This window comes from Talpa occidentalis, unplaced genomic scaffold (genome assembly GCF_014898055.3).
Source record: "Talpa occidentalis isolate TD23 unplaced genomic scaffold, MPIMG_talOcc4v2.1 talOcc4.3, whole genome shotgun sequence".
Taxonomy (NCBI): Eukaryota; Metazoa; Chordata; class Mammalia; order Eulipotyphla; family Talpidae; genus Talpa; species Talpa occidentalis.
Window position 1 is genome coordinate 110,583,329 of NW_023603184.1, and position 27,513 is coordinate 110,610,841.

The window sequence follows — 27,513 nt, forward strand, 5'->3', positions numbered from 1 at the left end:
TCATTGTGGTGTAATCCTGTGATGTCACTGCACTCCAAGAATTTAACTGCTTATCTAAGTAGAATGACAAGACACCTAGCAATGTTTGCCAATTGCTGCATGCAAATTTGAAGTTGATGACTTTAAAGCTACATGTTCTAAGCTCAATTTATCCAAGAAAGATCATCAAACATGACAACATCAGCATAGAAAAATAGGTATGTAGTACTCAGAGATCTGGCAATTCTTCATCATGATGTGTTATATCATTTATTGAAAAGGAAGGAATATAAAAACTCAGGGAGAATGATATGAGTTAGTGAATATAGGAAGAAAGGAAGAGACTGTGTTGAGGAAAGTATGGAATATGCTGTTAAAAAAAAAAAAGCAAATCTTAGAAAACTAACAAATACCTCTGTGGTGGTTAATTTTACATGTCAATGTGGGTAGGTTGCTTGGTCCAACACCAGGGGAGATGTTGGTGTGAAGTTACATTTTCTATGTGACTTACATTTGAATTAGTACAAGTTGAAGAACTCTTATTATTCTCCATAATGTGAATGGGCCACCAAAATAACTGAGATTTTAAGAGATCAGGTAGAAAACCCACAAAGAGGAAAGTATTCTGTCTCCAGACTTAAGACTATAATGTTGATTCTTGCCAGAATTTCCAATCTTTGTCAGCCTGTGCTGCAGATTTCCAACTTGCCAGACCATATAATTATGAGTCAATTATATGTACATTTATATAAAGTTATGTGTATAAAGAGAAAGGAAAAGACAATATTCTCTTCAGGAGATTAAAGTTCAGCTGTATATTATATTAATATTCATTTAATAGAGCATATAGACCCTGTTTCTTATTTCAAAATATAATAAAAATCCCATTAGGAATAATTTAAAATGCTGCTTTAGCCAGTATGAACCTAAATACCATACTTTCTTTTCATGGCTTAATAGCTAATTTCTTCTTATTGCTGAAAAATATTCTAATGTATGGGTGTATTATTATTTGCTTATTGACTCTATTATTGAAGGACATCTGGTTATTTTCAAATTTTAGCAATTATGAACAAATCTGTTAGAAGTGTTTATGTGTAGATTTTTTTTCAACTCAACTGAGTAAATACCAAGGAGCACAATTGTCAAATCGTATGATAATTGTTTAATTTTGTGAGAAACTTCCAAATTGTATTTTGCTTTCCCACCAACAATAAATGAGAGAAGGGCCAAGATACCATTATCTGTTGCCTGGCTGACTGCAGCAGCCTCTTCACTGGTCTCCTAAACTTTGGAAGCCATATTATTTGACTGTTAAGCAGCAGTAGCACTGTACTCAATCATCTTCATTATTTTTAGATAAATTTACCTTTATGCAATGAAAATTATGGCAAGTATATATCCTTGAGGTGGAGAAGAAATGAAATAATTTAAAAATATTTTGCATCAGAGGCACATGAGGGAAACATTTATTTAAATAGTTTGTGGCATGCCTTTAGTCAAGTAAATCAGTATCTCTATTAAATACTAATTCATTTGTGATCACATAGCAAGTAGAATATGGTAACAAATTCCTAATGAAGACACAAGCCAGTTATAACAGATTAACCAAGATAATCATTCTAAGTTGGAGAGAAAAAAGTTGAAAGCTAGGTGGATAAAACCTAAATTTATACAAATTAAGAAAAACCAGCAAACCAAAAAAATATAATGGCATATATTTCTCCCCACTCTCTTCCACCTCTCTTCTTGCTTTCCCATTTTCCCTTTCCCTGGCATCTGCCTTGCACATTCTGTTTTCCTCACTCTGAGCACCACAGGGGCTCTTCAGATCTTATTTGATCATGCTCGATAGGGCAAAATCAATTGCGAGTAAAATGTGGAATAGCAATCCTGGGCTTCTGTTACAGTATTGTCATAAACAATGTCCCTATACATTTATCTAAGACATGAAAATATCTGCATACTTACAGATGATAATGCCTCAAATAAAATATAGAAGACTATATTTTGGCCCCATTTCACTTTTGTAATAAATCTGTACAAGTAGGTTGATAAAAAAGAATCTCAAATACTCTAATTTTGCTTTCAGAAATCGAAAAGCAAGATTGCTCTTTAATCCTGTGTTTAATGGCAGAAAGCATAATTGTTTACAACCTGAGTACGCCTAAAAAGCAAAAACTCTGTGGCTGGGCCTCCCTGATGGCACAGGGGTTAAAGTCTCAGTGCTGGGGCCTCCCCAGTGGCGCAGCAGTTGAGCGCTGGGTTGCGAAGCTGCCCACAGCCTCTGCAGTGCCAGTTCAATCCCTGGCTGCTCCCCGGCCTCCGGAGGAGAGTCCCACAAGGCCGGCAGACCTCTCCTGCCACCCGCTGCTCCCCTCAGCAGTGTACTTCGGTCCTTCTGCCTGTTCTGCTCCCCCTCTGGCTCGGTGAATTCTCTCACCCTCCCACACTTCTGACTGTACCCAGTGCTTGTATAAATAAATAAATAAATCTTTAAAAAATAAATAAATAAATAAAATAAAGTCTCAGTGCTACCAAGCTATCACCAGCCACTGCAGCATGAGTGCCATCCCCTGCCAGGTAGCTAACCCACATGATGCAGCAGACCTTTCCTGTCTTGCCTGCTGCTCCCCTTAACGATGTATTTTAGTAGATCCACCTGTTCTGCTCCCCACTCTGTCTCTGCTGAATCCTCTCATCCCCCGCACCTCTGGCCTTCACCCCAGTTCTTGTATGCATAAATAAATAAATAAAAATAAATCTTAAATAAAAAATCTTTGTGGTTAGAAACTTAATATGACAAAATAATCACCGGTTCATCTTCCTGTGGAATTTTTGAAATGTATTATACAGAAAAGAAATGATAAGGAGTATATATGCAGATTTATAAATGTTATCACTGTTGACCTCTGGAAAATGCTTGCACTAGTGTTTGATGGAAAAATCATTTTCAGTTCCAAAGGAGTTGATAAAGCAGAAAATGAGGGGTCCCTAAACACACGTTTGTGTTGATGAGGGACCAGTAAGCTGTGAAAATTGACCCTGCATCTAATCAATGCTTAACTGATCCTTCGATACTATTTATGCTACAAATTTTCTCTTGAAATCAGATGACAAAACTCCCAAAGGACTTATATTTTGGACTAGAAAATTTGTGAGGGAAGAGAATAGAGTAGGAGGCAGCCACGGAAGGAGAGGTCATGGGATTTTGACTCCTACAATTATATCATTGAAAATTCTGTCCACAGTAGACTCTTGAAAATGGTTACACCCACATACTAACATGTGGTATATGCCTGGTTATTTCCAGGCAATCAATGACCACGGTTATACCTATTAAGTATTAAAATTCAAGTACTGGATGCATTTAGGAAAAACTGACTTTTCAAGCTTGAAATTTCTTTTCCTGCTTTACTATCCTTATAAAGGACACATTTCAACAATAAACTAATTCATTCAGTTCTGCCCCTAACACTGCTGGATCCAGGATGGAAGCACATTCTCCCAAATACCATATAATTAAATATTTTAAAGTTATCTATCAAGTGAACAAATTATTATATATGTTCCATTGTTTACATTTAAATAAGTTTCATAAAGGTCTGACAAATTGGATTTGGACTGAGAATTCTCAACTCCTTTTATGGCAAGGCTGAGCCAGTTGTCCATGATTGCCTCCCAATCCCACCCCCTTCCCTGCACACCTATCTCCTGCTTAGGCCCTCACCATAAAAGCCTTGTGATCCCTCATATGGTCCCCAGCATAATCTCCATCAAGCCATCCAGCCTTGAAAGAAGCTGCTTCTTGGCTACTCTTTGTGGTGGGGCCCAATATTCTGGAATCCCTTAGGTCAAAGGAACACAAGAAAAAGGCCCACTAAGACTTATGAGACAGGCTATGGGATCTTTGGGCAGAGAATTCTGGAGTCTTAAAACCCAAAATATGGTAAAGGAACACACTGGGCAGGTTGAGGAAGTCCAAAGTCTGGGTACTAGCAAAGGGAAGAGGACCCTAGGCCACAGGTTCTTCTTGGCTTTGGAACCCTATCACCCTACCATTAAGGGGCCATCATTGAGTACCCTAAAGTAGATGGCAGTATTCAAGAAAGCAGTTCCACTGGCCCTGGGTGAAGGTGGCACCGGACTGACATGTGTAAACATTTTCTAAGTGAGTCCTTGTAGAAAGGTTGAGGGAATTAAGAGAGATGATTTTTCTGCAGTATGGAGAATCTTTTGGGGGTAAGTGGTATCCCTATGGGCAAGTTAATTGTTATTTTTTTGAAAAATACTTGCTTGTGCTTTTATCTTCCTGTATCTTCCCACCTGCTGAAAGTCCTTATGCACTTTAAAGGTAATACTAAAGCTTCACCAGACTTCAGAAATATTTGAGGATAGATGTAGATGATAATGCCAGCTAACTTTAATGCTTACTTATTATGAACCAGACAAGAAGTCAAACTTTACCTCATTCAATTGTCATAATATTACCATGAGGAAGATGTTATCATTTTCATTATTATTATTTTAATGAATAAATTGAGGCACATACACCTGAAGTGATTACTGAAAGTCTTACAGCCAGAAGCAGCTATTTCAAATTTTAAGCTCAAGTCTGATTTCAGAGTCAGAGTTTCTAAATGCTGAGCTATCCGTCAATAAAAAGCATATTTTTCTTAGTATCCAGACTACCTTCACATTCAGTCAATGATACATTAGGCTCTATCCCATCTCTCAGAGTTAAAAATAATTGAGCTTAAGATAATCTTAAAGATAGCAGATTTGATAAGACATATCTATTTAGTACCCTACTTCCTGAGTATGAAATACATTTGAATGAATTCTTCCAGGCTACTACCAAAGCACATTTATTTACTTACTAGTTACTCTTTGTATTGTTCCAAAAAGGACATAAAATGACAGGGTTACAAGTTTATTTTGACAATTTGGGGCTTTCTTTGCAGAGGGGGGCACAGTTTTTCTTCCTTATTATGTCTACCTGATAGCTTTATTCAATGTCCTCTCTGATTTTTTTAGTTTTTGGTTTTTTGTTTTATTTCATTTCCTAACTGTGAGAAGATAACCAGTATATATGAGTGACTATGAAGATGGACCATTTGGTTAGACAAGTCAGTTATCCTGACCTTAGCTTAATTTCCAAGAGGTAAATCCAAGCTAAAAGGAGACTGACTAAGGAGTCTTGAAGTCAGATGCAGTTTTCCACAAGTTAAGATCTAAGGAGAACTCTACCTTCTCTGTACCCATACAAGTAAGAAGGGGTCTAGACTGTCTAGACCTGTCTCCTAGAGCAGATGAAAAGGACTGGGGAGGGGGGTGGAGGGGGGTACTTGGGGCAAAGCTCTGAGAAGGCATCAAGTTGCTAAAGAGTTCAAATAAGATTCTGTTCTGGGAATCAGCTGGGAGAGAAAAACAGAGGGAGTGGGTGAAGCAGGAAACCACCATTGGCCTCGCAGATGACTATTGGCTTCCCACCAGGAAGTTTGGCTCAAAGATATCTTTGAAAAAATTCAGTTAGGCACAAAGCCTGACATTCCATTAATTACTGTTTTTTTTTTATTAATAAATTCTGTCTGTGGTTTGGAGTCAGACTCCCAGCTTCATCACCTATTAGTTATGTAGTACTAGAAAAAATACTTCGTCTACCTGAGTCTCAGTTTCTTTCCCAATACAATAGGGATAAAAGTAATAGTATCTCTAGTGGGGTTGTGAGGATGAAATGGATGCACATGAAACACTTAGCATGGTGTCACAAGCCTTTGCAAACTCTCAGTTATTTGCACATCTCCATGAATTAGTCTAAGCAGTTTTCTGATTTCTGACATGTAGAAAAAGGAAAGTTTCATGGGAATCAGAGTGTTTGAAACATTATGGAAAGAAGTGGGTCGAGGCAGACTTAGGGAAGCCAAAGAATATTTAAGGATTCTATAGGTTGTGAAGCGGAAGTGGGAAGAATTGTCAAAAATAACTTTTGCCTACTGTAAAATTTTACCTAGTTGATTAGGCAAACTCACAGGGACAGAACATAGAATCAAGGTTACCAGGGACTGAGGGAAGGAGAAAGGGAGCTATTGTTTAATGGGTAGAGTGTGTTTCTTTTGGGATGATAAAAAAGTTCTAGAAATGGAGAGTAGTAATGGTTACACAGCATTCTGAACTATAGTTAATTCCACTGATTTGTATATTTAAAATACATAAAATGGTCAATTTTGTATTAAGTATATTTTACCACAATATAACAGTATCTACCTAGTATTGATTTTCTTCCCATACTCTGCAGGGAGTACATATGTTGACTCTCCCATTCAGGGGAATGAAGCATAAGAAAAGTGCATTCCATGTTCTGTCTAACTGTGTGTCCTTCCAAAGACACAATTTTAAGAGTGGCTAGAGGAAAAATTTGGGACTACAAAAGTGGCTAGAGAGAAAATCCAGATTTCTAGATCTGGGAAAGGCATTCAGTCCACAAAGCAAAGGACACATCTACCTTCTCTGCACCCAAGACTTGTGGCTGTGAGAAATTGCTAATCTCCAGTTCAGCATCTCCTGCTTGTTATCCCCTATTTCAAGGTGAAATCCCCTGGTTGGGATGGTGATTCAGCACAAGGTCATCTCATACACAACTTAGGGCACTATTAGGGTCACATTCTTTTGATATGGCCTTCAAATTCTAGTCATTACATTCCTAATATTCTTTTTACATCTCTATTTGTTGTAGCCTCATTTTGACATCCTCTAATCCAGTAGTTCTCAAAGCTTGGCCCCTGAATGAGTAGAATAACAATCACCCTAGAATCTGACAGAAATAGACTGCAAGACATATTGAATTAGAAACTCTGGGGGTGGGGTCCAACACTGTTTTAACAAGTCCTCCAGATGATTCTGATGCATGCTAAAGCTTGAGAAGAGTATTTACTGCTTGCCAATTAATGGAAGATCTCTGCCAAGAAAATAAGACTTAATTCTCTTCTGTAACACAGATTTAGCAGTACTTATTACTTCCCATATGCTCATTAGACCATGGAAAGTGTTGGTGAACTATATGGGAAGGGACTGGAAGAAGAATCTACACAAAGTTATCTTAATCGATAACCTTTTATATTGATGTTATGAATGAAAATAATCTGTATTTTACTTGATTGCAAATATAAAGGTCAACTTCTCAACTGAGCAGGGGTGGAGAACGGATACTAACAGGTGGGGTATATTCAGAAGACAAGAATGAAAGGGAAGACAAAGAATAGCAATAACCAAGCTGAATAGCAAAATAATCATCAATCTATACAAAGTGTTCTTCATAAGTATGTGTTGAGTAAATGAATTAATATATGTATAAAAACAGGCAGAGAGTCTCTGGTTTCAGAAGTTATTAAAATATTCATTTATTTGTAGTGGTTAGGTGAGGAATAAGGTCATTTTTGTTTGCTCTGATGCATGTGTGTTATATATGTTCAATACATATAACACTTCAATCTGGTCCTGCTTCATGTGTAAAAAGATGATTATCACAAAATAATTAAAAAAAATATTTCCTACTATCCAAAAGAAAAATACCGGATGGTCTCACTCATAGCAGGAATTTAGAAAACCCACATAAGGGACCAGGAAAAAGACTAATTATAATAAAGTAAAAATAAAAATCAACATGCAACCATAAACCAGGGACACACACTACGGTGGGGGCGGGGGGTGTGGGGAGAAGGGAGTAGGATCAAAACAAGGGTGGTGGGAATTGTATGGGGACTATAATCAAGATGAAAATGCATATATTGTGCAAAAATGAAAAATGATGTAAGAAATACATAAAATAAAAAAAATATTTCCTACTATCCTATGACCCTTTGTTCTATAGTCAGTCATGTCTTCAGTTATTGCCTCAAGTTATTAACCTGAGCAGGGAGCAGTATTGTGGAGAATACCTGTTCCTATATTTGGCTTCAAAAGCTATATCCCACGGGGGTAAGAATGGCCCAGGCAAACATAATAGAAGAGTATGTGATCAGTCAGAGCAAAGTTTCCATTCCTATAATTAGCTAAAGATGCCCTAGGTTAATCAAGAGGAGTCAGAAAGGAAGACAGAAGAGATCTTGAGAAGGGTCACTGAATCCTGCCTGACCTTATCCAAATCAAGACAAACCCTTAGGAGGCTGACAGTACACTCCAAATAAGTTTTTGGAGTCCTGGAGCACAAACAAACTGGATACCCCACTTCACCCCACCCTAGCTCCCACTCCTGTTTTGGAACCGGAAGGAGAGCAAGAGCCGATTGTAGAACTTGCTGATAGATGACTATATAAATAAGGATCATGGGGATTCAGGATAGACTGATGAAGATAGAGAGGAGAGAAAACAGAGGGAAAGTAGGAAGAGACAAAATATATTTTGGAGATAGGTATGCTGATGGAATACAGAAAAGAATGAGGAAATGTTTCTTTTCAATCAGTAAGAAAAAACTTAAGTCTCTGATTTTCTATTTGTCCAAGAACCACCTATGTTGTTCAGTTTTGTCACAGGAGCAATATGTTTTTTGGGCTAGCTTAGAAACATAGCCAAGTAGTTTGTTTTATGGGGAAATAGAGTATGAATTCTAAGTTTCTAACTTAGAAATTAAGCATTTGTTTTGATACTTACTATGAGGATAAGATGGTTCTGAAGGTATTAGGGATTATGAACATTAAGGGCTTTGGAGCAGGACATACTGTAATGATGCAGTCATAGCAAGTGAGAGAAAAACCTAACCCAAAGAGACTTAAATGATAGGGAAATGTATTTCTTTAACAACAACAACAAAAAAAAAAAAACTTTAAAAATAGGTTGATTCCAATAGGTATTTTTAAAAATTAGTAGGTCAACGAGGTCCTCAAGGACTTAAATTTTCTCCCTCTTTCCATACTACCATCTTCGGTGTTAGGCTTAGCTTTATCTTTGTAGCCAAGTAGTTGTATCATATTCAGATACAACAAAACCTAGAGTAACACAACTCCTTTTGGTCAAACTGGTCAGAATCACCACACATCCATGTCCAAATTCATTAATGAAGGAATTGGCAGCTAATTACTGATTTAAATCACTTAGATTTACTAATCTCAAGCCTGAGGCTGAGGTTGGTCTCCCCTGAATCATTTTGTTTTGCAGGAGAATCATTTAGCTTGGCAGAGGAGAGTGAATAATTGGGGGTGGGGGGAAAAAGGGTTGCGTTGGAAAACGAAGATTGGATGTTGGGTATATTCCACTTAACCTGTTAACTTTTCTCTAACATTTAAAAAGTCTATGATCCTAAGCAAGTCACTAACTCTCTTTATGCCTCAAATTTCTGAACTTTATCGTAGCAATCATGTAACTATTTATAGGATTTTTGAGAATTTTGTGAAATCATCTATGCAAATTACATATATTGCCTGGGATATAATGGTCAAATAATCTTAATTGGTATTAATACCAATTAATAACAACTAGAAAAGAATATTTAAAGTTAAACCTTTCCTCAAAATATATTTTTTTACTATCGCTATCAGTTTATTTTTATTTTCACCAATTCATTGGCCAATTTGTTGCCCAAAGATGTCCTATAGACAGTCAAAGAAATGTTCAACATCACTTATTTTATGAGATATACAAATAAAGTAAAATAAAGTAAACCACACTGAGATATCACCTCACCCCTGTGAGAATGGCACATATGAAAAAGAACAGAATTAACAAATGTTTGGAAAGTTGCAGTGAAAAAGGAACTCTCATCCACTGTTGGTAGGAATGCAAGCTGGTATAGTCCCTATGAAAGACAGTATAGAAATTTCTCAAGAAAATAAAAGTGGAAATTCTATTTGACCCAGGAATACCACTACTAGGTATTTATCCAAACAACAAGAAAAATCAAGTTCAAAAATAACTACGAACACTTATGTACATAGCAGCACTATTTACAATTATACCAAACCATGGACCCAACCCAAGGGATCTTCAAAAGATGAATGGATAGAGAAATTCTAGAGCATATATTCAATGGAATATTACACAGCTGTGAAAAATGGTGAAACAGTGGCATTTGGGACAAAATGAACAGATCTTGAAGTGATTATGCTGAGTGAGATAATAGTGTGAAAGATTTTAGATGGTCTCACTCATCTGCAGACCATAAATACCAAAAAAACAATCACATGCAAACAACAGAAGAAACAAAAATTTGAACTTGGCAAAAAGAAGATAATGGTTCCCAGAGGGAATAGGAAGAAGGATAAAGGAGATGGGGAGGGAGGCAGATGGGGTATCGGTGGCTTGGTGGAAGGAATTAAAAAATAAATAATCTACCTCTAAAAGAAAAAATGAAACAATCTCCTCAATTTATTCTTAAATAAACAAGATCACAGTGAGTTCTTATAATGCATGGACTTTTTTTTGTCAGTCATCTCTCAAAAGATTTGGTCAGATTTTTATTCCCTCCCTGTTCATAGTGAGGCTGTTTTTGAAAGTTTGTAGAAAGTAACACACCACAGATGGACAGAAAATATGAAAATCAACCCAAATATATTGCCACTTTTTCTAAACCTGGTTTTCACACTCCCTGTACAGGGTGAGAACAGCCTACAAACACAGCACTCCAAACAGCCACCCGCCCTACAATTCACACCATAAAAATGGAATTCATAAAAATCATGTTTTTTTAACGATTCCTTGAGCTCCAACAATGTCTTAGCATATATCCCTCAAACTAAGTACCTCAGGGACTACTACAAATGGAAACAATCTAGAAAACATGAGCTCTCACTTGTAAATTCTTCACCCCAATAAGCAAATGATAAGAGCTCCTGCTTGTCACACTCCAGGTGGCCAGAGTAGTTTAGGCATAAGCAGGTCTTTAGAAGGGACTTTGAGAACATGGGTAAAACCATAAAATTCCAGAACAGAACGGAGATTTCATCTTCCATTTGTGAAGACCATGATTAGAGAAAAAAATTTTCTTGCCCATAGGTTTATCATCAATAGGAGCAAAGCTAGGACAAAAGATAGTCAACATCTCATACAGAACCATAGAGACCCAGATTCTGGTCCCCCTGCATGCAATACTAGCATGATTTAGTTTTCAGTCTAGAGAAGATACTGTTATTGTTGCCATCATATAGGAAAGCACACTCCTCTAGTCTCAATCCTTCAGCACGTGATTTAATATAAATTGGTCTTCTACCTGCCTCATGAGATGCCTGGCGACTGAACTTGTATATCCAATTCTCCTGGACATGATTGTTTGAGGGATAAGCATGTAACATAACTAGAAAAAATAAAATTAAAAGGTTATATATGTCGGAACCTCTGGAAAAGGAACCATTTTCATTCCTGCTGGATTTGAGGTGTGAGGTTGTAAGTTTGGGAGTTACAATCTTGCTACAACTAAAAGCATCAGAAGGAGCCCATTCCAAGGAAGCAAGATACAGAAGTGATCTTGACATCATTTTTCCCTTGAATCAACCTGTGCTTATATTTAGCACTTAGCAAACAGTATTTTGATGGTGAGAGTTAAATTGGTTTTGTTGGGTTTCCTGTCACTTACAATTGAAATACAGTATTCACAAACAGTATCCAATAGTCTGACCCTTTTCCTTTCCTTCTTCCTGCGTTGGCTCTAAATGTCCAAGGAATACACATAAATCAATGTGACCAGGACATGCTGGTTATAGTGAATAACCACAAAGAGTTTCTCATCACATCACATTGATTCTGAAGTTTTACAGCCCACGGTCTACAGTTTGGCCATAATTATTGCAGTATTGTTATCTATGCTAAGCAACTGAAAATAAATGCTAACTAGCCTTTCTAATTTTAGTGTTACTCATGTTTTACTAATTTGAAGACACCCGCTTGTACACTAGCTAACTCATTTCATCTACATTTTCCATGCATGCTGGGCTGACTGTCTCTTTTCCCAGATAACCTCCCAACGATAGCTTTTGAAATAATCTTCCTATAAATAGTTTCTCTTTATTCAAGCCCTTCTGTCTAACTCTTCATTTCCAGACTAAAGTTACCAACCTCTCTAACATTTTTTAACCCAAACAGGTGATTGTTCTCATTAACAGATTTTTCGATCTTGTTCTATCATTGATTTTTTCCATGCCAGCAAATTTTTGAAAAATAGTCTATGTAAATTTCTTCAGAGCCATTCCATATTAATTCCTCATAGGACCACAATTGGCTGGTAGCTTTTTCTCTTTTATGAAACTCCACTTTAGAGGTATCAGGAATCTTCTAACTCCCTCTAATGCTTCTCTCTGTAGCATTTGATTTACCTTTTTTTAGTAAACCTGCTCTCTTCTGAATTTTGACACTCCATATCCTTCAGATAATGCTTCTGCTTATATTTCTATTCCAAGTCTCCTCTTTAGTAGCTACATATCTAACTTTAGGTGGGTCTGTTCTCCATGTCTGTCCTTAACTATACCCTCCCACTCCACACCTCTCTTTGGCACCTCATCTTATTCCTTGACTTCAGTTACTAGGGCAACATGGTGACCCATATTGCAATAGAACTCTAAGAGTTTTTGAAACCTTAATGTTTTAAATTGAGAAAAACAGACATTTGAAAAATTATATATATATATATATATATATATATATATATATATATGTAGAGTTCATTTGTTTGTTTTATTCTACAGAGACTTTATTTTACCTTCAGGGGTAGACTGTTCTTTTGTTCTATAAAATTTCTTCTAAAAAGACCTTATAGTTAGACAAAAATAAAGTGAAGATCCAATGTGACTGCAAGAAGGTAAACATCTCTGAACAGCAATGTACATGGGTGTCTTCAGTGTGAGCAAAGACGCATCACTGCAAGTTCTGTGTCCTTTAGAAAAATGTCAATGTTTTTTCTAAATATACACTTACACTGCATAGTCTTTGAGCATAGGTACTGATCCTGGGAGATGAATGCATACTTAACATTATTTCTTTATAGTCCCCTTACTTCCTCTTGGCCTTGGAGCTTGAGATCCTGAACACAGGAAAACATGTTCAAAGTCACTTCCATAGGGGATAGTAAGCTAGCATCTGTGGGGTGAGCCTAGACCTTAGAGGATGAAGAACAATGCCTCTTAGGGGACCTCTATGTTACTGGTTCCGAGACATCCAATAGTAAAGTCTTATAGCAGTTACAGCTGATTCTAGCTTCAGTTTAGGAACTAGACTAAGCGACTGCACTCTCTAGGGAGCAGTAACCACCTGTACATTCTGGACTTGGGGATATAGGTGAACTGCAGAGAAACAATTCTGCAGTTTGAAGCCTGACATTGGCTGCAAGAAAGACAGCCCATCACTTTGACAAATTGATAAAATAAGTATTTGCTGGGCACTCTCAAAATTTTAGGATGGTGAACATACCAAAGTAGCAAAGGAGCTCTGATTATTGAAATCAAAATAAAGCTTAAGGAAATCTAAGCTCCTTAAGTTATAATTCCCCAAATTATACCTATAACTGGCACTATATTTCTGAGCTCCTTATGTATCTAGCATGTTTCAGATATTTTTAGTTTATTATTCCTTTTGTAGAAATCATGTCTTTAAGAATGGACACAGGGATCTTTGCCAGAGAAGAAAACGCATTAATATTAAGCAATGCCTGCAATACCAACCATGTCTATTTTGGAATCCTCTCATTATGAGTTATTGGTGCTTAGTATTTCCCCCTGTAATGTATGCTGGCTCTCTCAAGCTCAGAACTTCACTGTTTCTTATTTGCAGTATTTATTCTTGTGTCTAGGTTTATCTCCATGGCTCCTGACCCATTCCCGGGTCAAGTTATTTGCACAGTTGTACTCCTGATTCTTATGACCAGTGTCCCTGATATTCATTTCAGGGGCTCAAAAATATTTGTTTATGAATGAATGATACTTGTAAATTCTTGTACTTGATGATTCAAGGGACTTAACTCTGAGGTGCCCTGGACTTCACTCAGTTTCTACTAGACACATCTTGAAGTACTGATTGGCATCCATGTATTCTTGCTCTGGGTAATCTCAAAATAAGGGATACTGATATAAAAGGCAATTGAGAATGTTTCTATCTAGACATGTATCCTATTAAGATCCTTTCCCATCAGTTTGCACTTTGCTTTTATTTCATGGTAAGTAGAGTATTTCAGAATCAAAAACTGTCTTCATTTTTTAGGACCAAAAATTGCTCTGAGGAAACTGACATCTTTACTAGGAGGTATAATTATTTATCTTAACATTGTATGTATCCCATAAGTATCTGCATTTTATCAGTACAACAAAAATGATGATTATCATTTAACTTTTTCTTTTTCAGTACAGTATCTCATATTAATTGTGATTACTCTTACTTTACAGGTGATAAAGATAGGAAATAGAGAAATAAAGTAAGTTTTTTTATTAGTTAAGTAACTTTTTAAAAGAGAATTTTGAGTGGAGGATTCAGATTTTGAACTATCAACTCTAATTAATACAGAGTCTGTGCTCTAACCATTGGAATCATAAGATTTGGATTATTCACATTAATAAAATGAAGCTATAAATTGCATCATTAGGCTGTATTAGTGTGCACGAATATCCATCTCTGAAAGTACACCTCCTGGTCAGCTGCACACCCTTATGAATAGTAAATAATTCAGAAGGCCAATGATGCTGCTATGCCTGGCAGTATCCCAATCCTAAAAAGGACAATAAAGCAGACTTTTTAAAGTCACATGTTTCTGGATTACCACTGTGCAACTTTGAAAAACAATAATCTCTAGGGACACATCTAAAAGCAGGACTCATAAAACATTGGCATTTGCATTTGAAAATGTCTTGTTAAAAAAACAACAAACAGTCATATCCCTTAGAGAATTGTGCTATAATCCTTCAAAGAAGGTCAGAATTCAAATTCTATCAGAAACTTTGTTTTTATTTTTCTCACTTAAATCATTTTTTAAGAGATTCTTTTTGATTTGTTTTCTTAACTGAAATCCTGCAGTCACTAAGGCTTAGTAGGAAAAGGCTGTGTGTGTTGTGTGTGTGTAAGAGAGAAACCATAATTTCTGTTTTTTCCTCCTTTGTTATGTGGGGACCCTTTTTCCAGTCTACAGGTTAAATTCATTCCAGTTGAGAATAATAGAGAAGACATGAAAATAAAGGGTCAAGGAAATTATGAGTAACATCAGATTTTTCTGTTTTATTTACACATAAAATGTTTAGAAGAATCATGTTTATATACATTCAGTGAAAGTTAACCAAAACAACAACAACAAAAAACCCCACAAACAATTCTGCACAGAGTTTATAATCTAAAAGCATGTCTACGTTTTTTTTTCCCCTTTTTTAATTTGTGACTCCAACCCATTTGTGATCTCCATCCTGAGGACAAATAAAGAACCACTTGTGCAACATCACCCACACCACACCCCTTATTGTCAGTTATTGGTGAACAATTCTTACTGTGTGATAGAAAAAAAGTTAAATAAATGATATAAGATCACCAACTTTCCTTGTTTAAAGAGAAGAAAATACAAAATGAATGACCATGCATATTGTATGTTACCTTCTGTGAAAGTTGGAGATAAAATAGGAAATAAAAACTTGTAATAAATCATTGGAAATATACATAAGAGATTTATGAGTTGAAGGATTCATGTAGATTGGGATAGGGTGGAGGTAAAGCTTTCAAGAGGTACCTTTTTAAATTATTTTGATTTTGAAATATTTGGATTTATTACCTATGAAAGAACACTGTATAATTGTCATCAACAGTGCAACGGAAGGAGTTTGAAGGAATTACGCAAAGAAGCCAGAATGACAAAGACAATTATGAGATATTTACATAGTGGGAAATTTGACAAAGTAAAACACTTAGAAAAACTATGGGTCATCAATAAATGAAGTGAGGTTTCTAAGGCCAAAGGAGAAGGAGGAAAGAGTCGAGTGGATAAAAGGGAAGGTGGTGGGGGAAAAAAAGAGCTGCTGAGAGCAGGTAATAGAGGGCCAAATAGGGACTCCTCATAGCACCCAGCTGATAGATTCATTCAAACAAGTACTTCGTTAAACCCTCAAGGTACTTAATCACTACGAGGTGCTGAATAGGATACAAAGTAAAGTAAGAGAATTTGTCCTCCAGCACTTTATAACCCAGCCAAGAAAAAAAAGGAGAAAAAGGAACAAAACTTTGTCTCATGCTATCATGTGACAGGCCCTGAAATGGGCAGAGGGACATAAGTCACATCAGTTCATCCACATAACTAACTCAGGTATGGATGGGGGAAGTGAAGACGTCTCAGTAAAAGTTCAACACAGGTGTTCCGTGAAAGAAAAAGGGTCATGGCTTGTAAGGGAGAAAAAAAGGTGCTAAAAAAAATAACCATGTATGTGTGTGAGTGCGCGTGTGTGTGTTTGTTCCTGTGTGCCTGTGTAAATCCAGTACAGGAGGATATATGAAAATGTTAATTCCATATCTGGCTTAACATTTCTCACCTCCTGCCAACTCAGACCCGCTCATAGACGCCTGCAGAATGAAAGAGGCATGATGGATGTCCTCTGTAGGGTAAATGGAAGTGATCAGGTTTCTCCCCCCTCCCGCAGTTAGCATCAATAATTGACACTTGTGGGCTTAACATGTGCCTGATAACGGCACCTAGAGTATAGTGTGGGCATCTGTAAGTGTGCACATCTGAGCCAAGACTGAGCATATAAGGGTGGCAGCAGAGAACAGTGTGGCGGCAGAGGACCGTGCAGCAGAGAGCCGTGGAGACCAGCAGAGAGCCCAAGAGAGAAGGCCAGAGAGTCCAGAATGAGTGACGATTCGCCTGGGGCAAAGAGGCCTGCCAGCCTCCTGGCCCCTAGGCCCCCCTGCCTGCCCTCTACCTGGCTGCTGCACTACAAATGGTATAGAAAGATCATTAAAAGCTTGACAAAGACACTGAGGGCTCCAGGACTCCTCCTTTACTCATCTGCCTGGATCATAGAAAACCTGCTCTGTGCCTTCCTGGCACTACATCCTCACTCTCCCTGTTTCATCCCCTGTTCCATTCTGCTGTTTTCATTGTTCAGTAATGTTTCCATGGGAGGTGGAAGATAATAAAGGCCGAAAGGTCTTACTAGCCTGGTATTTTTCGCTGTCATTTTCATGACAAATACGCAGATGCTAGGTTTTTTGTTGCTGTTGTTGTTCTCCTTGGGAGCTTTTATGCATCCTTCAGCAACAATTTACTACACCCAGAGGGCACCTCAAGCATTAAACATTCTCTAATGATAGGGCTGAAATTTTATCATTCTTCTCTTGGCTCTGATATCAACAATTAGCTCCTGCAGCCTGTTTTTCACCTTCTGAAGCCAGAATTCTTTGGTTAATCCCATCAGGAGACCTCTACTTCACTTGCCTCATGACTTTGAAAAAACTCAGCACCTGTTCTATGCTACACTCTGGAAGTGCATGTTTCTCCCTCCAGAGGCCTTTGAATCTCTGCATTCACAGGCAATCTTAATCAGTCAGCCATCTTTATCTTTTTTGATAGGAGATTCAGGAACCAGTCTCAGTGCTCTTTAAATGCCAGGAGACACTGTTTACATCTTCCAAGGACTGTCAGATCAGACCCCACTGAGTCTTCTATTAGCACCAGGTTTCTCAGGTGACCTGATATCAGGTCAGAGGTAAGCACCCCCTTAAAGAGGAAAGAGATGGTGCAGTTTTCCCCTTAGAGCGGGTTTCTTAATCTCCACATTACTGATCTTTGAGGCAGGATCATTCTTTGTTGTGAAGATTTGCCTGTGCATTGCAGGACATTTAGCAGCATGACAACACTCCATCCAGCAGATAACAGCAGCACACACCCTTAACTGAAGCCCAGATAGCTCCAGTCACTGCTAAATGACCCCTAGAAGAAAAATCACCTGGATAAGAGTAACAGCTCCAGGCAACATCCCTTGCTTCCTAATCTCCTTATGACTCCACTAATTAAGAGGTTAGATTTAGATGATCAAAAACACATCTGGAGCTGCCCCTTCACAAGTCCTGCACAAAGGGACTGATAGATACTTTTCATGAGAATGTGTGGTCATAAGACACCTATTTTCTCAGAAGGAACTCTGAAATCTGCGACAATCGGAACATCATTCTATCTGTGAAAACCAGTATAAGCCTACATCTGTCTCTGACATTTAAAAATCTGGGTCTAAGGAAAGGGTAGGAAGAGACTTTCATTTTCCATTTTATGACTTTATTGCTTGACTATTTTTGATATCAAGGCATTTGAATTAAAATGTGTACTTTTAAAATAAACGATAGTCCAATTAAGTAGCTACATGAAAAAGCACCTTTTAAATTTTAACAAGATTTTTACTTTGGTTTCATAAGCAAGATATACTAAATACATGTATGAGATTATTTAAAAAAAAACAGTCAGGAAAGAGGAACAAAGGGACAAGAGGCAAAGACAAAAAAAAGAGGAGGTAAAACTTACCTTGTCTCATCGATATAAACGGCTTCCAACACAGATGCTGCATATTCAATGTTCTTCTTTAAGTCCACGACATTTACATCACCTTTTTCCAGCTGCTTCACTAAGCATCTTAGTCTATTCCAAATAGTAGCAAAAGAGAAATAGAGATTTATTGTGACTATGTGTAAAAGTAATATTATATGAAGAAATCAAGGAAAAAAATTAACATATCTTTCTAGGTCATCAAATAGAAATATTTTTTAGACTTATTATAATTAAGTCTTCATCACCTAAGCAACTATTTGAAATTATATTCACCTCTCAATAGTGATAGAATTATGGGTCGCCAGCTTGGGCACCATATTTCAAGAATAGTCTTCCTGAAAATTCAAAACAATATAAACATATTTATAAAAGCATATTTTAACACTAGAATTTATTCAATGGTTGTTCTGCTTCAGAGTTGGCACTAAGAGAACATTTAAAGGGTGTTCTTTTGACTGCAACTACATCAACTATTCACTATATATATGTCAATAGAAATGAAAATGAAACACAGAATTTCCAAGGCACTATATCAAGATTAAGAAAAAAATATTTGGGAAGATGGGAGCAAAAGAGGAAGAGGTTCAATGGACTATGGTGGGAGATTATTGGTGATTTTGAGTGGGCATAGACTAAGAACATATGTTTGAAGATACTGCCTATAGTAGGTGGAAAAGGAACGTGTGTCCCTCACTCTCTACATACCACAGATCAGTAAGATGCAGAAAATTTGTCTATTTTTCTACCTTAGCAGCAGAATTTCTTTTCACTCCCGAACAAAGGCTATTTCAGAAGGAATGAAGTAATTCTACCTTACTCACTATTTTATAGATGATGTAGCAGATTCCTTGAAAATTTATTTTGGATAATTTTTAATATCAAGGATTAGGGTAAAAGACATGTTAAAAATTTTGGCAAGGGTATTTGACATTCCTTCATCCATAGAAACACTATTTCTCCAAGGAAAAAAAAACAAACCCAGATTAAAACTTCTGTTCACGAAGCTACAAATGCTGTTTTGTACATATACTTTTGATTGATAAAAGCATTAGCAGACAACAATATCGCAAAATATAATTTATCTACTAGTAAATATGCTGTTAATATATAAACAGGTAAGTAAAACAAAAACAACAACAAAGTCAGTTTACTTAAAAAGAAAAAAATTAAGCCTGGCTTTGAGGTTTGCCTAAAATCAGAATGTGATGAAAATGGAGCAACCTATAGAATGTTTTCAGATTATTTAAAAGCTTATTATCAAACACATTATACTTACTAAAACGTCTTCCTGTGTGACAATAAAAGAGTTTCACAGCTTGTAGGGTAAGGTAAAAAAGCATCAGGCTTTTCTGCCCTCCTGCCATTAGGATTGATGATGGAACCCTGTGGTCCTGAATGCATGCCTGATGGCGGGCACCTGGAATAGGGTCTGGGCATATGTAGATGGGATTCACCTGGGCTCATACTGGGCTTATAAGGGTGGCATCACGGGATGCCAGCAGAAGCAGAGAAGCAGAGAGAATAAGAGTGACAGAGAGAGCAAAAGAGAAGCAGAGATCACCAGAGAATGCCAGAGGGCCCAGAAAGAGTGAAGACTTGCTGGGAGCTGGGAGGTCTGCCAGCCTCCCATCCCCCCAGCACCTCTGCCTGCTGCTTACCCTGTAAAAACCCATTAAAAGCCTGAAAATCCCTGAGTGCTCCAGGACTCTCTCCTCCTTCACCCCAGCTGTTCGGATCATAGAAAATCTACCCTGTGTCATCCTGCCCCTACACAGTTCTGCACAGACTTAAAAATACACCATTCAAGTATACTACTTGTGAAAATTACTTGAGTTGCATGATATGGTTTTAAAAACAATAAGCACATCAAGATGGTTGCTTCCCCTACTTTAGAAATAACTGAAACTTATTTTATTTGTTACCAATTTTTCCCACTAAAAAAACCCTACATTTTCCAGGCTCACTTAAAAAATTAGCTATAGTCTTCTGACTAAATTCTGGCCAATAAAAATAAGTTGAAGTTGTTGAGTAAGATTTTTCTAAACAATTATTTTGAAGAGGGCTAACTCAGTTGGAAATTCTCTTTTATCTCTTGCCATTCCTACTGCCTGGAATGCAGTGGAGCTGTCTGAAGGCGCAGCTGTCATCCTGGAACTTAAAGTGATGTGGCACTAGAATGCCACCCATGAAGAGTGACATAGAAGGAAGATGAAGTAGCCTGGATCCTAGACAGTGACTCCACCTGTCTGAAATCACCCGCTTCTGGATTTACTGCATATGCAAATGCAAAAATTTTGTGTTTAAGCAACTATTATTTTGAGATTTTTTTTTAATCCGCGGCTGACCCCAGTCCTAACTGATAAGTCAAATGAATGAGAAATAACTCAATGTAAATAACTCCAGAATGGAGACATCCCCAAAATGAGAGAGGACTCCCTGAGGAGTCTACAGGTACACTTTCTAATTCATGGCAGCCTACAGGTGTTACCAGGGAAGTTATTCCTTCATAGATCACACCTGAAGAAACTTGGATCTCAAGAGGCTCTAATATTTTACAACAAATATTATTATATAAGTTGAAAATCTGATGAAATTTACCAAGTTATTAAAAATGATAAATGATTTTAACAAGTTTGCAATATAGAAAACCAGATATACAATCAATATCATTTCTATGTAATAGTAATGACAATCTGATATTGAGATAAAAGTAATATCTTTTACAATAGCTGTATCCTTTACTATAAAATTTTCATCAAAAGTATGAAAATTTTAGATATAAATCTGACAAAATATGGACAAGCTCGATACTTTGAAAACTGTAAAGTATTGCTGACAGATCAACAGCATATCTAAATAAATGGAGAGAAATATCTTGTTGATGGATTGAAAGACAATATTGTTAATGCATCAGTTCTCCCCAAATTCATCTACAAAATTCAATCAATTCCAGTGAATATCTCAGTAGGTTTATTTTTTGTTGTATTTATTGACATGTTAAATCTAAAGTTCATGCAGAAATGCAAAGGACCTAGAATGGTCAAAACAAATTTAACAAAAGAATACAGCTGGAGGATTTATACTACCAGATTTCAAGACTTATTTTAAAGATACCATAATTGGTACAGTATAAATAACTTAATATACTACAGTGCATTATTAGCATGAAGATAGGTCATTGATAGATCAATAACAGAGAATATGACATCTAGAAAGAGGTGTGCAAATATATAGTTAATTTATATTTTTGAAAAAGGTGTCAAGATAATTTAGTTGAAAAAAAACAGCCTTACAACAAATATTTCTGGATCAGTGAAAACATCGATATGTAAAAGGAACTTGGATACCTACATGGATCACAGATAAATATATATCCTAAAATTGTAAACATAGAAGAAAGGATAGAACATATTTGTCATCTTTAGTCAACCAAAAATGCTATAAAAATAATAAGTTGAACTTGATCAATATTAACTTCCATTCTTTAAAGAATTCAAATGCTGGTAGGAAATATTTGCCAATATAAATCTGATAAAGGATTTGTATCCCAAAACACATACAGAATTTGCAAAACTCCATAATACCAGGACAAATAATGCAGCACAAAATCTACAAAAGATTCATGACAAACATGAAAAATGCTCAGTCATTAGTCATTAGAAAAATTCAAATTATATAATTGAACATCAGTAGATTGGCTAAAATTAAAACAGTTGATCACACCAAATATTGGCAAAGATATGAAGCAACTGAAACTATAGTACACTGTTGTTAGGAATGTAAACAGGTACAATCACTTTGGAAAATAGTTTCTTAAAAAATTAACCATGTATCTACCATATGATTCAACCATTCTATTTTTGGTGGAGAGAAGGGAAATAGATTTCCATATTAAGATTGTATGTGAATGGGCTTTTTTTTTTTGCAATAGCCTAAAACTAATAACAACCCAAATAGTCATAAAAAGGTAAGTGTGAAAACCAACTGAGTATAACTTCCAAAGACCTTATACTCAGCAATAAAATGAATAAACTATTGATACACAAAATGACATGACTAAATCTCAAATAGTGATGCTGATTGTGGGAAAACTGAAGTGACTCCATCTTGTCTTGATACTGTCTTAATCCTGTGACCAGTAATTGCCCTCCCCTGGGAAGACAATTTCCCTGCTGTTTCTTTCATGTGCATTAAATTGTACTCATGATCTGCACACAACTCTATTAATCTTAGTAGAACAAAAATGCCTGTGACATTTCCCCCTTGACACTTGGCATCACTGGTCTTACACAAGAAAGCTCCCATGTAATAAGTAGGATATAAAAAGACATCGGTGAGAAGAGAGCTGTGGCTCACACATGGAACCAATGTTGTGTCTACAAGTTCCGGTTCAAGGACATCTGTGTGAAAGTTGCCCTGAATAAACTTTAAGTGTGATTAATGGATGGGCCTGCTTGGTTCTTTGATTTAAATTACCTTCTCTGTTGGGGGGATATCTAGTCATTCCTTTAGCCATACTGTTACAGGGCAGGGAGTTTGGGTACCACATTGCTACTATATAATGAATGAACTTAGAGCACATTCTGTATAATTCCATTTATATGAAATTCAAGAAAATGCAAAGTATGCTTATAGTGTCAGGAAACAGACCAGTGGTTGCCCTGGGAATGGAGGAGTTAAGGATCATGGAGGAGAAGGAGTGATGACAAGTGACTCCAGGAAGCTTTTGAGGAAATATTGATTTTCTTAATTGTGGTGATATTCTTATTGATGTATACAAATGCCCTCATTTATCAAATTATAAATTACAAGGTAAAATATAATCAGAAATTTGAGATGGAAAATTGATACATGCCAAAATAGATGCTTCTGTTACATATTTTTTATTTTTTAAGAGTTTTATTAAAATACTTGAAATTCTAATATATGCTATCAAAGCTAGGGGAAAAAAAGTCTAAAGCAACATTAACTCTTAATGTCATTTTCTCAGAGAATGAGAGTAAGCTTTGAAAATTAAAAAGATTAATAGAAAAAAAGACAGTAATCTTTGATAACTCACAACTTTTAAAATAAGACTAAATATTACATACTGAATACACTTTGATACGTTTAGCATTTTGGGTGGACTTCTTTTCTTATCTTTTGATGATCAGAACACTTAAAGAAGACAAAAATGAAAATAGAAACATCATCTTTGAAAATAATTGATTGTGTCTGATTCAATCAAGCAGTGACAAAGGAGAAACAATTTCTACCTTTGAACAAAGAGTACTGAACTATGTAGAGAATGATTGAATATTTTTTATTCAAATATAGAACTGCCAGTTTTGAAATGAAAAAAAAAGCACAATATAAAATGAAGTACTTTTCATAATCAAGTATACTTCAAGTATTCTTAAGCTCAAATACTCTAAAATTCTATGATACTGCTACATGACCCATATTGCAAGAAAACTAGCTATACAACTAAATATATTCTCAGAATCTCTAATGCTATAGAGCATGAATAATAAATAAATTAATATGTGAAATTCTAAAAAATCATTTGATAATCATTATATTCCTAATAATGCCCTCATAAAATGTGGCCATGCACAGGAGTGTACAAAAACACACAAATATGGACTGTCAGAACAAAGTAACTGTCTCATTTTCTGTAAACTGCTTCACTCTGAAGCAGGCCATTATATAATGCAATTGTCATACTTACTTTGCAGTTCAATGCTTAGGCAACTAAATCCTTACCTTAGTCTATGAAGCAAGGTTTATAAATTTAAAGTCTTTTAGAAACATTTTTGTTTCACATAAGCAAATGTTACCTTTATAAGATAGATAATTTCCAGAACAATTGGTATTTAAAAAAATGGCATCAATAGTATGGCAAGTAATATTATCCTTTAAAATTTGTTTAGATTTTATATTTAAAGAGCAAAATAATCCTGCTGAGGTGGAGAATATGTGATGGAAAACTATTTTTTAGGTACAACAACGTATACAATTATGTCCTTCTCCCAAAATCACAATTTAGGTAAACTATCTATCAACTTACTTCAAGAAATATTAACTTTTTATCATAAAAATAGTCATTACATAATTCTCTACATGTTGAAGAATTCCTCTGAAGTACAAAGATATAAACACTCATATAGTTAGAAATTCTTTCAAGATCATTTTTTTTTGTCTCCATGGAGACAAAAAAAAAAAAAAAAACAACCCAGTAAGACCATATTCAACATAAAGAGGGAGCAACTCATTTGTACCTGTTTACTGTTACTCCTCTGAAACACTTTAGGCTATTCAGGTTCAAGGATTTTCATTCAAGTGTTATATATTTAAGGAAATATGTATACTTAAATACATGTATATTTCATCTACATGATAGATTTGAATATACTTATAATTATAAAACACAAAATTTATTTGTAAATATTATTTTGTATATAAAATATGTATTTAAAGAGTTGAATATATTAAACATATAAAGATACTTGCATTTACATATATTTCATAAATATTTTTCATATATATAAATGAAGAAATATTAGTGACCTTCACCTGGTGTACAGCATTTATTTAAACCAGGAAAGACAGGTTAGGAATTGGATATACATACAGATGACAGAAGACACTGAAGAACAATTTAACATCTTATGTCAATCTCTTGGACCTTGAAAAATTCATTTAGCACTGAGCTCAGGTAGTCATTCTCTGTTAAATGCCTTTCACTAGTCCCTCCAGATTCACTCTACTGAAGTACTTTTCATAATCAAGTGTACTTCAAGTATTCTGAAGCTCAAATACTCTAAAGTTCTATTCCTTGCCCTATGATGGGAACTTTAGAAATTACATTAGGTGCCTAGTTGGTTTTACAAAAGAGAAACCAGTGTATTATTATTCTCTTCTCCCTCAAGGATCACCACCGGTCAGGTACCCTGATACTCTCAATCTCTCCCTCTTCCTCTCTCTCCAACCCAATTTTGTCTTTCTCATCAGGGATAACTCATCCCTGGACTCCTATTTATATATCATGGTTTCCAACATTTACCCCATAGTTATAAATAATACTATCTATTAATTATTCATCAATTACCAATTTTGACTCTGCCATCTACTGAAACTCCTACAATGTTATTCCCTCTATTGACTCTACCTTCTACTGAAACTCCTACAATGCTATTCCCTCATACTAGAGACCTTCACTACAGTCTTATCCACAGATAGGCCTTTAGTGGCAGTGGGGATTCACTCTACTTACAGTCACCTTTTCTCTGGTGTTCATGAAGAATAACAGCAAAACAGTGACAACACACTGACAAGAGAGTTGCTTCTTGTTTTCTGTAGGATCATCATAAAAGTGAGTTCTGGCTCCAAAAGACCAGGAAACATGAAGTTACACAAAATGCTGAGGATCAGCTGTTTCACAGGAAACTCAGGAGAACCATGAAACCAAATTTCCCCTTTCAGGCTGACTCTTGAAAGGTGTGTTTATCGGGGAGGGCTGGGTCAGGGAATCTATGGTAAAATTTTAAAAATTTAAAGAGAAATACACAAAAGGAGATTTATCATTTGCATTAGATCCCTGTGTGTTAAAAAAATACACTTATTACTGTTCATGCCTGGGACTTCATAAATATTGCCAAAAATAGTTAAAAAGCTATAAAGAGAACGAGCAAAAAAGATTTTGGCAGGTAAAAGTTTAAAACATTTTTTGTAAAAGTAAATAGTGAAAAATGAGAGCTAACATAGGAGAAATCAGGAAAGAAATAAACTCAAAGGGTGATTATAAAGAAAGAAAATCCCCACAGAACCTCAGAACAGCTAAACAGCTAGACACACCACAGAACTTATGCTGGATCTGTCTTCAGACTCAAAACAGGAGGGTAAAAATCTTTTCAGAGCTTTCAAGTTTCTTTCCCCATCTCAGGTGGTGGGGAACTATTCTTACCTATGCCCAGAGCGAACCCAGAAACAAGGTAGGAGTAACTGCCAGATTGAAGACGGGGGATTAAATGAAAGTCAACACACTGAGTGATGATACCTCAGGTTCCTTTTTTCCTACCAATTTACAGAATGGAAATGGGGGGAATTCACTGCAGGAGAGACTAAACTGCCTCAGGGAAATGAAATTTTGGAAACAAACTCTTCAATGTTTGCTCACCTCTCAGTGAATCCCAGCAGGTGACAGCACTATCTTTGCATAGAGATTCTAATCACTTTATGGGGCTCACTTTTTAATATTAACGGTCTGTCAGTGGTAAGCAGGCATTGAAGGTAATTCTCCAACATGAAAGAGATGAATATAAACAACATGAAGAAACTTGGAGGAAACAGATATAACAGAGAGAACAAGAAAAATATTTTTAAAAAACTATGAGAAAAGTCTGAGAAGATTCTTCTATGAAACAAGAACACAATGCTACTATTTTATTTTAATTTTTAAAGATTTATTTATTTATTTATTTATACAAGAACTGGGGTACAGGTCAGAGGCACAGAAGGGTGACAGAATTCATCAGAGACAAAGCCCAGAGCAGAGCAGGCAGACTGACGGAAGACACTGCTGAGGGGAGCAGGGAATCAAACCCAAGCTGCAGAGACTGCAGACAGTGTCACAGCGCAGCGCTCAACCCTCTGTGCCACTGGGGCGGCCCAATGCTACTATTTTAAAAAATAGAAATGAATGGTAATAAAATAGATCTTAGAATTTAGCATTAATAATTTACATAAAATGTCAATAGAAGAGGGAGGAAATAAATCACATAAAGTGGCAAAAGGGCAGCAAGATAAATAACAGAATAATAAAGATAAAATAATTAGAGAACCAGTTCAGGAGACCTAATATCCAGATAAGTAAAGTTCCACACATTGGAAATACAGGAAATTATTTTAACACGTTGTTTTCCCAGGACTAAGAAACTCCAGCTTGAAAAAGCCCAACAGGGTCAGTTTTATGGACATACAGCCTGGTAGTTACTTAAAAGCTTGTTCTTAAAGGTTCATCTTTGGTTTAGTTCTCTGTTGTCACTACCTTAAAGTTCTTAATAATTTTTGAA

At 36.1% G+C, this 27,513-nt stretch overlaps 1 protein-coding gene and 1 long non-coding RNA gene across 5 annotated transcripts in view; one reads left to right on the plus strand and one right to left on the minus strand.

Annotated features, from left to right (window-relative positions):
* The window catches only part of PDE1A (phosphodiesterase 1A), a 282,559-nt gene that overhangs the window by 57,792 nt on the left and 197,254 nt on the right, over positions 1 to 27,513 (minus strand). For all 3 annotated transcript variants that reach the window (XM_054699907.1, XM_037523666.2, XM_037523665.2), the window contains exon 2: positions 18,437 to 18,550. In XM_054699907.1, coding sequence (XP_054555882.1) covers positions 18,437 to 18,550 — 114 coding nt within the window. The remainder of the gene's footprint in view (positions 1 to 18,436; positions 18,551 to 27,513) is intronic.
* LOC129146642 (uncharacterized) lies at positions 27 to 20,761 on the plus strand. 2 transcript variants are annotated; one of them, XR_008553603.1, is made up of 3 exons: positions 27 to 197; positions 14,337 to 14,365; positions 20,580 to 20,761. It is a non-coding gene; the product is annotated as an uncharacterized LOC129146642 (long non-coding RNA). The 2 variants fall into 2 exon arrangements; XR_008553604.1 differs by lacking the exon at positions 20,580 to 20,761 and adding an exon at positions 15,735 to 15,837.